This window comes from Ovis aries, chromosome 2 (assembly GCF_016772045.2).
Source record: "Ovis aries strain OAR_USU_Benz2616 breed Rambouillet chromosome 2, ARS-UI_Ramb_v3.0, whole genome shotgun sequence".
Lineage (NCBI taxonomy): Eukaryota > Metazoa > Chordata > Mammalia > Artiodactyla > Bovidae > Ovis > Ovis aries.
Window position 1 is genome coordinate 10872640 of NC_056055.1, and position 12461 is coordinate 10885100.

The following is a 12461-nucleotide window of genomic DNA, read 5'->3' on the forward strand; positions in this document are numbered from 1 at the left end:
AAAAGAACCATTTACCTTTACTTTCACTCTTTCCCCTTGATTTCTCCACCCCTAACCTTTATTCACCCCAAAATGTAGCCATCTATGGTATTGCCTTCAAGGCTGCATTTCTCTGCCCCATCCCTGCCTAATGCAGAAACCACTCTTCTCAAATCATCAAAACTTTGTAATTACCAAATCCAGTGACATTTTAATCTCATGAGTCCTGCTGAGCATACTCCCATCTGCTTACGCTGAACAAGAATCAGGGAAAAGGTCTAATGAGCAAATTAGTAGTTAGGTGTGCCTCATTTCACACAACAGATAACCTTCTGAAAAGAGTTATCCATTCTTCAGATTTAGTACCTTGAACGTGGTTTAATGAACCAAAGAAGCTTGCTAGTTAAAGGAACCTGGGAGTGAATCCTTCTGCAAACAGAATTTCCTTCCATAATAAGCAATCTTATCATCAAATGTCTGTGGCTTCATAAATTTGTTTCTTCCCATTTCAAGCTTCCTTAAAAGAATACACCTACTCTCTTCCGCCCCCTTATAATTACCTACTGGGTTGTTTATGCATAGGAATCTGAAGTGAAAGTCACTCAGTTGTGTCCTACTCTTTGCAACCCCATGGACTATACAGGCCATGGAATTCTCTAGGCCAGAATGCTGGAGTGGGTAGCCTTTACCTTCTCCAGGGAATCTTCTCAGCCCAGAGATCGAGCCCAGGTCTCCCACATTGTAGGCAGATTCTTTACCAGCTGTGCCACAAGGGAAGCCCAAAAATACTGGAGTGGGTAGCCTATTCCTTCTCCAGACGATCTTCTGAACCCAAGAATTGAACCCAGGTCTCCTGCATTGCAGGTATCTTCTTTTACCAACTGAGCTATCAGGGAAGCCCATATATGAGTCTGGATTGCTGGTCAAGTCGAGGGTAACTATACCCCGTAAGTGAAATAATACAAGTGAAGAGCTCAACACTGCTCCCAGCACATGGTAGATGTCAAATGAATGCCAACTACTTGTATTAACTTGCAAATTCTGAGGGCAGAAAGCAAAAAAGGAAGTGGACTAAACAGCAGCACCTCCATATACGTTTTAAGCCAAAGTATTAAAAAAAAAATATCGCCTGGGATAACACTGCAAATCCACTAGGATGGCCATAAAAGGTGGGAAAGAAAGGAAAATCACAAGTGTTGGCACGTAGATAGGGAGACGGGAATTCTCCCACACTGCTGGCAAGCATGTAAAATGGCTCAGCCACTGGCACAACAGTTGGGCAGTTTCTCAAAAACTTAAACTTAGAATGCCATACGATCTGGCAATTCTACTCCTTGGTATATAGCCAAAATCACTGAAAGCAAGGTTTCACACAAAAACTTGTACGGCAAATGTTCAAACAGCATTATTCATAATATTTGGGCTAGAGAAAAAGAAGGGATTGGATGGGACTACTTAATGGGTATGGGACTTCTTTTGGGGATGATGAAAATATTCTGAAATTAGATAGTGATGGTGATTCAAAACACTGTGAATAGAATAAAAGCCACTGAATTATACACTTTGGTGAATTTTATGTTATGTAAATTTTATCTTAATTTAAAAAAAAAAGATTGAAGGATGGAACCAGATGTCAGAGAGGAGAGGAGATGTAATGCCACTGGCTTTGAAGATGGAGGAAGGGGCCGGAGCCAAGCAATGCAGGCAGCCTCCAGAAGATGGAAAAGGGAAGGACAAATCCCCCCTAGAAACTTCAGAAGGGATACAGCCCCGTGTATATTAATATACCAACTATTCTACTAAGCCACCTGCAGTGCAGGAGACCTGGGTCCAGAAGATTCGCTGGAGAAGGAATAGGCCATCCACTCCAGGATTCTTGATATTAATCCATGAAGACTGATTTTGCACTTTCGACTTCCAGAACTATTAGATTAAAAAATGTTGTTTAAGTCACTTTTTTGAAAAAGAAAAAAATCAGCTGGTGTGGGGATGAGGGAGTGGGTAGGGACAGAGATGAAACGAGACTGGTCATGAGTTGATATGTGCTGAGACTAGGTGATGAGTACATTGACGGGTCACCGCACTGAAGCGACTTCGGCATTTTCCATAATGAAGTTTTTAAAAAACTATATATGCATATATATATATATGTTGGAACCTTCAAAAATCCTATTTGCAAAATGTTACAAAATGTTAACTATATCAAGGTTTAATCTTAAAACATTTACATTTTAGAGCACTAAATACTCTGGTAAAGTACTTTCATATATACCATACTTTATATTAGTTTGTAAGAAAGTATTTTATAATCTATGAAATAAAAGTACAGTAGATTGTCTCAGAAAAGCTACTGTTTCTGGGAAGCAAATCTGGACAAAGATTTCAACTGCTCAGTCTTTATGTGTCCACTGTCCTCTTGTCATTTTTTAAATTGCTTCTTCTATGCAATTTGACAGATATTTACTGCATAGCCACTACGTGACAGAAAACTATTTTTCCTATTCATATCAAACTAACAGAAAACACTGCTCCTAACCAAAAATAAGTAACAAACAAATAAAAGAGCATCAAGATTAAAAGGAAATCTTAACCATCTGAAACAACATAGATGGACTTGGAGGGTATTATACTCAGTGAAATAAGTCCTACGGAGAAAGAAAAATACTGTATGATGTCACTTATATCCCCGTGGTCACATACGGCTGTGCAGCTGGACCATAAAGAAGGCTGACTGCTGAAGAACTGATGCCTTTGAACTGTGGCGCTGGAAAAGACTCCTGAGACTCCCCTGCACAGCAAGGAGATCAAACCAGTCCATCTTAAGGGAAATCAACCCTGAATACTCATTGGAAGGACTGATGCTGAAGCTGAAACTCCAGTATTCTGGTCATCTGATGCGAACAGCTGACTCACTGGAGAAGTCCCTGATGCTGGGAATGACTGAGGGCAGAAGGAGAAGACAGCGTCAGAGGATGAGATGGCCAGATCACCGGTGCAACGGACATGAACTTGGGCAAACTTCAGGAGATGGTGAGGGACAGAGAGGCCTGACATGCTGCACTTCATGGGGTCGTAAAGAGTCAAACAAGACCGGCAGACTGAACAACAACATCATCACTGATACGTGGAATCTAAAAGGTCCAACAAGCGAGTGACTGTAACAAACCAGAAGCAGACTCACAGATACAGAGAGCAACCAGCAGTTACCAGCAGGGAGAGAGGAGAGGCGATTACGGGAGGAGGACAGTAAGAGGTGCAAACAATTAGGTGCAAAACAAGCTACAGGAATATACTGTACAACACTGGAAATATAGCCAATATGCTATGGTAACTATAAGTGGAGCAGAACCTTTAAACACTGTGAATCACTACACTGTACCCCTGTCATTTATATAATATTGCGCCTCAACTACACTTTAATAAAATTTAAAAAAAATTTTGTTCCTATAAAGAACAGTCACCAAGCCTGATTTAATTCAAGGTTCAACCAGTGAATTCACTGCTTATTAACTTACGTGCTTGATCAGCTAAAAGCACATATACTGAACAGGACGAAAAAGGAACCAACTAAAGAGTGAAGTGAGACATTTTACTGATTACTTCATATTCAGAAAAACAAACACTGCATTACAAATTTCTCCTTATTAATTCCTATGTGTTTACCGCTACCCAAAACATAAATGGGTCCGTAATACACACAAATGCAGCTTTCTAGAAAAGCTCCCATCATAAAAATTGAAGCAAGCATTAAATTTCCAAGTGAAACTGAAAACTAAAGATTTTATAAATGTATTTGCTTCATCTCCAAACTCTGTGCCCATTGAGTCATGAAATCTCTCTGCTGTGTAATGAGTTGTGCCCTAGTTCATGAAGCAGTGGTAAAGCCAACTTCCAAGACAAAATGTAAATTAAAAAGCAAAAACCACATCACAGTGAAGACTCTGGTGGCTCACACTGTCAGATTACAAAGAAAAGCAAAGTGAACTGCCATTACGAGATGACAAACATCCCCATCCAGCGCAACTCTAGCTTTAGGGTGCCATTTGAAAAACACCTGATTGTTTCTGCTTTTCAAATCCCAGAAAAGTTAAGCAATATAAAAAGAGAAATTTTTTTTTGGAGCACTAGAGAATATAATGGTACTGTTAATAGGACAGAATTTGTTAAAGACACAAAGCAGAAAAGATTGGGTTGAGAGAAAAACCCATCAATCACCATTAACCATCTTGTGATACTATTCAGGCAAAGCCAACAGTCGACTTAGGAAGTAAGGGGTTGAGTTTCCCTGGGAGAGCCCCAGAAGCTACCAAGTTCAGAGCCACTGGGGCTGAAAACCGGGCAAGCCTCAGGGCAGCCAACGGGAAGAAGCAAATGAAAGAACTTGGGGGCCTCCCCAGAACCAAAGTCCGGCTGGCTATTTGTCTACCATTTCACATGGCTCCAGGGAAGCCCTCCAAAGAGTGGGAACTTTATCTCCATGCTCCTAACATAAGCAATAGGCTCTGAAAGCTCAGGAATTCTCACAAAGTTTTAACCATAGCTGACTAAAATTGGAAGAAAAAAAAACAGCAAAAAAATCCATTTCTCCACCATCATTCCCAATTTTCCAGCTGATTCACTAAAGTTCTAACGTTCCCTTGAAAAATAAAGCATGTGCAAATAGCCAAAAAAACTTGGAAAACAAAGAATACTGTGGGTAGAGACAGGGACCTATCCAACCAGATGCTGATACATTCTGTAAACTTATAATAATTCAATAGTGTAGCAGGGATACCACACTAAAGAGATCGATGAACCAGAAGGTTCAGAAACAGCCCAAGACTATATAAATCTAATGCATGACAGAGTCTAACACACGAGCTATGATATAGGTGACCGACTACTCCTAAGCAGTTGTGGGACAACTCACCATCTGAAAAAACAAGATCTCCCCATCTCACGTCAAAATACACTCCAGCTTTAAGCACTAAACACAAGGACATAAAAGTAACAGAAGAAAATATATTACTTTTTTTTTTTTTAACATCCCAGGTTAGAAACAAGCTTCAAAGCCAGAAACTGTAAGGGAAAAATTACCATGACTGGGAGGGAAGGGATACTATCTATTACAGAGTCAAGCTGAAGAAAAAAGGTAACTAAGAAAAAAATAGATATTCTCAACTGTGTTAATGTCCTTTGCAGATATACAGAGTATTCACAAAACAATGAGGAAAAAAATTTTCAAATAAAGAGGCAGTTCATAAAAGAAATGCCAACCTCCAGTAAAGTCACAGGAAGATATCCAGCTTCACTACCTGGATAATGAAAACTAACCATACAAAAACAAACTCAAAATAGGTTAAAGACCTAAATATAAGAGCTAAAACTATAAAAATTTCAGTGAGCAACATAGATGTAAATCTCTATGATCTGGGATTAGGCAATGGTTTCTTAGCTAAAACACCAAAAGCACACACACACAGGGTACAATAGGTAAACTGGACTTCATTAAAATTTTAAAACTTCACAGGATACCATCAAGAAAATAAAGAGACAAGTCATTACATGGGAGAAAATTTTTGCAAATCATATACCTGAAAAGGGACTAGTATCCAGATTATATAAAGAACCGTCTTAATGCAATAATAAAAGGACAACCCGGTGCTGGAGAAGACTCTTGAGAGTCACTTGGACGTCAAGGACCAAAGCAGTCCATCCTGAAGGAGATTAGCCCTGAATATTCATTGGAAGGACTCATGCTGAAGCTCCTCTTGATGCAAAGAGACGATTCCCTGGGAAAAAGCCTGGGGAATGTTGGAAACGGGGAAATGCTGGGGAAGACTGAGGTAGAAGAAGAAGGGAGCGAACGAGGATGAGATGGTTGGATGCTAGCTGTCAGGGAAATGCAAATCAAAACCAGAGAGATACCAATCCATCCCCATTCAGTTAGGTTTAGTTCAGTCGCTCAGTCGTGTGTGACTCTTTGTGACCCCATGAACTGCAGCACGCCAGGCCTCCCTGTCCATCACCAACTCCCAGAGTCCACCCAAACCCATGTCCATTGAGTCAGTGATGCCATCCAACCATCTCATCCTCTGTCATCCCCTTCTCCTCCTGCCCTCAATCTTTCCCAGCATCAGGGTCTTTTCCAATGAGTCAGCTCTTCGCATCAGGTGGCCAAAGTATTGGAGTTTCAGCTTTAACATCAGTCCTTCCAATGAACACCCAGGACTGATCTCCTTTAGGATGGACTGGTTGGATCTCCTTGCAGTCCAAGGGACTCTCAAGAGTCATCTAGGGTGGCTATTATCAAAAAGAAAGGTTATAACCAGGGTTGATGCAGACGTGGAGGAAACAGAACCCTCATACACTGCTGGCATGAACATAAGATGAAGCAGCCACTTTGGAAAACAATCTCACAGTTCCTCAAAAGGTTAAATACACAGTTAAACGCGATTCAGCAATTATAGTCTTAGGTATACACCCGAGAAAAAGGAAAACATATGTCCACACAATAACTCACACATGAATGTTCATAGCAGCATTACTCACAGCAGCCAAAAAGTGGAAACAACCCAACTGTCCATCAAAGGCAGCAAACAGAGAAAATGTGATATATCCATAGAAGGGACACTCATCTGACAACAAAAACAAAGTACTGACTGACACGTGCTAGAACATGAATGAACACTGAAAACATTCTGCTATGGAAAAAACTGTCACAAAAGACCACTGTGTATGATTCTCCGTATATCAAACGTCCAGAAATAGGCACACCTATGGAGACAGAACACAGAGTAGTGGTCGCCAGGCACTGGGAAAGACAGGGTTTGGAATTAACAGGCAAGGATTAAGAGGTTTCTTTTAGGGATCATGAAAAGGTTCTAAAACTGATCTGCTGATGGCTCTATGAATACACTAAAAGCGCTTGACTTGTATTTTCAAATGGGTGAATTGTACGGTATATTAATCAGAACTCAATAAAGCTTTTCTTAGAAAAAAAAAAAAGAAATGAAAATTTAAACAATAACTATGCTATATGTTTACTGGGTCTCCCTCTGATAATAAACTCTCCTGGAGAGGCGTCTTTGTCCATCTCATAATCCCTCACCTTCCCAAGGGCTGTAAGAGGACCAACACAAAGTTGATTATTAACAACAAACAATCACCTCCTAGAAAAGCTGCTGTTAAGTGAACTTCTGGGGAAAAAAACAGTTTCCAGTCTGACTTTCATGTTTAAGTCAGAGATGCTCTCCTACATTGAATCTCTCTCCTCCCCAGATATGCACTATGAATTTACGAAGAAATTTAAATCTCTACATGCTTCAAAAGTACCTTCTACTCAATGCTTCCATGCAGACCAAAGGAAACCAGACTTAAAGATACTGGTTAAAGATAACAGACTTAAAAATTCACCTTGGGCATTCTGGAAGACTTCCAGTCTCCTAATTCTGGCTTGTGTCTACACATGAGGCTATTATGTTTTACCAGTAGGTGTCGCTGTCTAACTTTGATCTTTAAGTGCAGAACTTCAAATTCACCTAGTTACCAGGAGGTGGCACATTAATTCCCCTTATGCATAGTACGGACTACACAAAAAGAGCAATCTTCTACAGAGGAGAGAAAAAAGGGGTAACTGTACCGTGGAAAAACCTGACAAGCATTACCTCAAAGCAGGTGAACAAGATTAACATCCACAGTGATAAATACTGTTAATGACAGTATGTACCCTTTCATGATGCAATGAGGATTGTACTTAACCTCTGTGCTTTTCCTCCGCAAAACACATCACGCCTGGCTAACTGCGAGCAAAACACCAGACAAATCTCAACCGAGGAACATTCCACAAAAACCCTGACCAGTACTCCTCAAAGCGATCCAGGTCATCCCAAACCAGGAAAGCCTGAGAAACTGTCACGACCAAAACAGCCTGGGACTAAGGAAACTAAATGTAAAGTGGCACTGGTTCGTTATTTGTGACAAACGTGCCATGCTAATAGAAAATGTTTATTAAAATAAGCCAAACTGGCCATGAGGTCTATGAGAACTCACTGCACTGTCTTCTCAAGAATTTGGTAAATCTAAAACTGTTCTAAAATAAAAGTCTATTTTTAAAAAATTCACTAGTCACCAATTTTGCCAAATTAATATCTTTAAGGGATAGTTTCAACTGCTTACAAACTATTGGCTTTTTTTTTTTTTTTCTTTTGGCATGTCTTGAAGTGATCAGAAAAAGGAAAAGCGAAACTTTAGGCTTCAAGAGCAGAGGGAATGGGAGTAGGGGGTGGGGGGTGGAGGGTGAGGCGGGGGTGGAGGTGGGGTTCATTCTCATCACAGCACTAGCAACATGGCCACTTCTGCCCTGAAAATTAAGAAAACTGCTAGAGAGCTCCCAGCATAGCCAGCCTCTTCCAACCATGAGGGGATGACTGGAAGATGCAGCAGGCAGTGCTGAGAAGTTACCCAGCCAAGGTTTTTACTGAAAGATAAAGCCATCACTTTACGGGAAATAGATGGGGAAACAGTGGAAACAGTGTCAGACTTTATTTGGGGGAGGGACTCCAAAATCACTGCAGATGGTGACTGCAGCCATGAAATTAAAAGACGCTTACTCCTTGGAAGAACAGTTATGGCCAACCTAGACAGCATGTTGAAAAGCAGAGACATTACTTTGCCAACAAAGGTCTGTCTAGTCAAGGCTATGGTTTTTCCAGTGGTCATGTATGGATGTGAGAGTTGGACTGTGAAGAAGGCTGAGCGCCGAAGAATTGATGCTTTTGAACTGTGATGTTGGAGAAGACTCTTCAAAGTCCCTTGGACTGCAAGGAGATCCAACCAGTCCATTCTGAAGGAGATCAGCCCTGGGATTTCTTTGGAAGGAATGATGCTAAAGCTGAAACTCCAGTACTTTGGCCACCTCATGCGAAGAGTTGACTCATTGGAAAAGACTCTGATGCTGGGAGGGATTGGAGGCAGGAGGAGAAGGGGATGACAGAGGATGAGATGGCTGGATGGCATCACGGACTCTATGGACGTGAGTCTGAGTGAACTCCGGGAGTTGGTGATGGACAGGGAGGCCTGGCGTGAGGCGATTCATGGGGTCGCAAAGAGTCGGACACGACTGAGCAACTGAACTGAACTGAACTGAAAGCCCCATTGAAGTGTTTCATGACCCAAATTTCCCTAAAGCCCCAAAGCTCAAGAACCATCTAGGATCTAAATAGTCATTTATACTTCAAAGAGAAAGTAGTCAGAGAATTACTCCACATGTATGCTGATTTTAAGTAGTCTCAGAGAATTACTCCACATGTATGCTGATTTTAAGTAGTCTTTTAAATTTTATTTGCTCTAGTTTTTTGTTGTTTTTTTTTTAATGTGCAACTAAAGTAACGGATGAGTAGTATGTTTCTTCAACAAATAGAGTTAGGCGGCTTTGGGTTTGTTGTTTTAAAGGAAAAGCTATGGTTGATGGATTGTGTGCTAGACTCCTGCTCCCTGAATTACCCATGTCTCATGAAAACCCAGCCAGCTGTAATCTGAGGCATCTTTCTCCACCTGGTGGCAGCTCTCCAAACCTCAGAACTGTATCTAGGCAGGATGCAACAGCCAGCCTTTGAGGAGGCAGCAAAGGAGAACTAGAACTCTCCATACTTAAAAAAAAAAAAAAAAATCAATCTCCTTGTCACAAGGAATATGAAAATCTACCCCACTCCACCCAAGAAACCAGCATATGATGTAGCAGATCAGAAATCAAAACCCAAAATGTGAAATAATTATACAGCATCCACAAAATGAACAGTTGATGGGTGGATCTGGTATAAAATGTAAGGCAGTGTTTGCCCATAATTTGAGGGGTGAGAGTTGAGTGAACACGGTCAGGAAAGAGAAAGAAGGAAAAGTGAGTAACAAGCTGTACTGACTTAGTACCTACGGGAATGAGATGAGTGGGCTGGGATTCTTCCAGTTTGTTCCTCAACCAGTCAAAATCCTGGTATCTTCGACGGACAGAATATTCTGGCAGGTCAAACTCCACCCGAGTACTCTGCAGACGAGAAGAGCAGAACAAAATCAGGGTGAGGAAAGAGCAGCTGTCCTGGCAGCAGGGAAGGAAAAAAGCTCTTTCTGGATAACCTAACTGGGCAAGAACGCACTTTCCTTCCACCAAACACGCCAGCCACATGGCAGGGTTTCCCGGGATGGAATGACGAGTCTAGCCGTGGGGTCCAGTTAAACATTTCAAGGATCTATAAGGAAAATGTTGAGATTTCCTTCCCCTCGGAAATGGAACTATCCCCCAAAATTGCGTTCAGAAAATATTTGATTCATCTCCAAGCTTAACTTTGAAAATTTCTTTTAGTAGATCCCTTGAGAAGAAAATGGCAACCCACTCCAGTATTCTTGCCTGGAGAATCCCATGAACAGAGGAGCCTGGAGGGCTACAGTCCATGGGGTCGCAAAGAGTCAGACACGACTGAAGTGAATAACACACACACAGAGTAATTCCACTGAGAATCTTGCTTACTGAATCCAAACCTGTGACTCTGTTAAAAAAAAAAAAACCAAAAGTTTCCACCTTCTGCTAAATATGCTGATAAATTCTGCCCAAGGCAGAGGAAAAACAAAAAGTAGAGATAACAGATTACCTGCTCATTTAGGAACCAGATTAGATGAAAATAGAAAAGGTTTTGCCTACTCTGCCATATCCTGCCAGGACCATAAGCCTGAAACTATACTGCAATTTAGATGATTTTTTTTTTAATCTAGAAGGAAATGATACTAAAATATCATTGTATGGCAGAAAAAAATATTAATCACATCCCCTTCCCTGAATTTAAGTTTTCTGAAATGTGATTTCAACACTTAACAATAAAAACCAATACTAAATAAAACGAATTTATACCAAAGCAAGATTTTTATACATTAATTAGTCCAAACCAAAATTACGTCGCCAATACACCACTTTTCCCTATGAGGGTACCGACTATATGACAGTCATAGTTCTCAGAATTTAAAGTACAGAATAAAAATGGCTCAAGCTATCTTTTATAAACTTACTGAAATCTTTCACATCAAAAGTCTGTTTTAATCCATGGCACCAAGAAAACCTTAACAACACATAAACAAGAGTCATCCATCACAGAAGCAGCCAGTGGACAGCTCTGGCATCAAAAATTATGATTTCATCCTCCCCAGAAGCCAGGCTCACAGACTGAGCAAAACTCTGAAGTCAAAGGACTCGATCTTGGACAAGACCCCAACTCTTCCTGCCTCTTTTCCCCTTGTCAAAGTTCTGCACACCAGCATATGCCCACGAAACACAACCTCCCCCTGTGAAGCAGAGGCAGGAGCGGGAGACATGGGCACGTTTGTTTAATGAGGCATTTATGATTTATTAGAAGACTCCCCAGAGGAATGAGTGTTGTAGAACTCCAGAGAGAGAGAGGAGAAGGAAAAAAGTTAAATCTAAATCACTATTTATGAATCTCTAGGCACAAGGGCGACAGAAACATGGGCAGTAGCCTGGCACTTTAGCCACTTGATGCGAAGAGCCAACTCACTGGAAGAAACCCTGACGCTGGGAAAGTGAAGTGAAGTCACTCAGTCGTGTCCAACTCTTTGCGACCCTGTGGGCTGTAGCCCGCCAGGCTCCTCTGTCCATGGGATTCTTCAGGCAAGGATACTGGAGTAGGTTACCATTTCCTTCTCCAGGGGATCTTCCTGACCCAGGGCTCGAACTCAGGTCTTCCACATCAGAGGCAGACACTTTAACCTCTAGGCCACCAGGGTGGCTAGCCCCTAGATGCTGGGAAAAATTGAAGGCAAAAGGAGAAGGGGGCAGCAGAGGATAAGACAATTGGATAGCACCACCGACTCAAAGCACATGAGCTTGAACAAACTTGGGGACATAGCGGAGGATAGAGGAGCCGGGTGTGCTTCAGTCCATGGGGTCACAACTGAGCCACCGAACAACAACAAGAACAATTAACAACAGAGCCTGGCCCCGCACCTGAAGCAGGGGCATGAGCAGTCCCAGCATCTCTGGGACGCCACCACGACTCTCAGAGCTTCGGTTCCCTCGACGGCAGGAAGGCAGCTGGAACGGAAGTGCTTCAAGACCCTGCAGAGTGCCCCCAACAGACTCTGTCTGGGGACTTGCCAATGATTATGGGCTCATGAGAAGTAGGTTTTGAACGATGACAAATTAATGCAACTCGTTTTCATTGTAAACAGAACTGGTAAGAGGGCTCTGCTTTCTGCCCTCCTAAATGTTACATGGTATCAACTGGTTGCTCCTCTTTATTATAGTTTGCAAAACCATTTCACTGAATTATAGTCTATGTAACATTTCTACTCTAATTTTAAAATCAATCTTTGATAACCACAAAAAGCAGTATGCATGATGAAACACAAGTTTTATTTCTGCTGTAACCAATTTTACTTTCAGGCAATTGCTTTTGTTTTTTTGTTTGTTTTTCCTTCTTATTTAGACTAGATACATTTAT

The 12461-nt window shown here is 41.4% G+C and overlaps 1 protein-coding gene across 7 annotated transcripts in view; it reads right to left on the bottom strand.

Moving 5' to 3' along the window:
- SNX30 (sorting nexin family member 30) overlaps positions 1-12461 on the bottom strand; it is a 109191-nt gene that overhangs the window by 37209 nt on the left and 59521 nt on the right. For 6 of the 7 annotated variants that reach the window (XM_042242884.2, XM_042242882.2, XM_027964110.3 and 3 more), the window contains one exon: positions 9890-10000. The exons of the other annotated variant lie outside the window; for it this stretch is intronic. In XM_042242884.2, coding sequence (XP_042098818.1) covers positions 9890-10000 — 111 coding nt within the window. The remainder of the gene's footprint in view (positions 1-9889; positions 10001-12461) is intronic. 7 annotated transcript variants of the gene reach the window in all.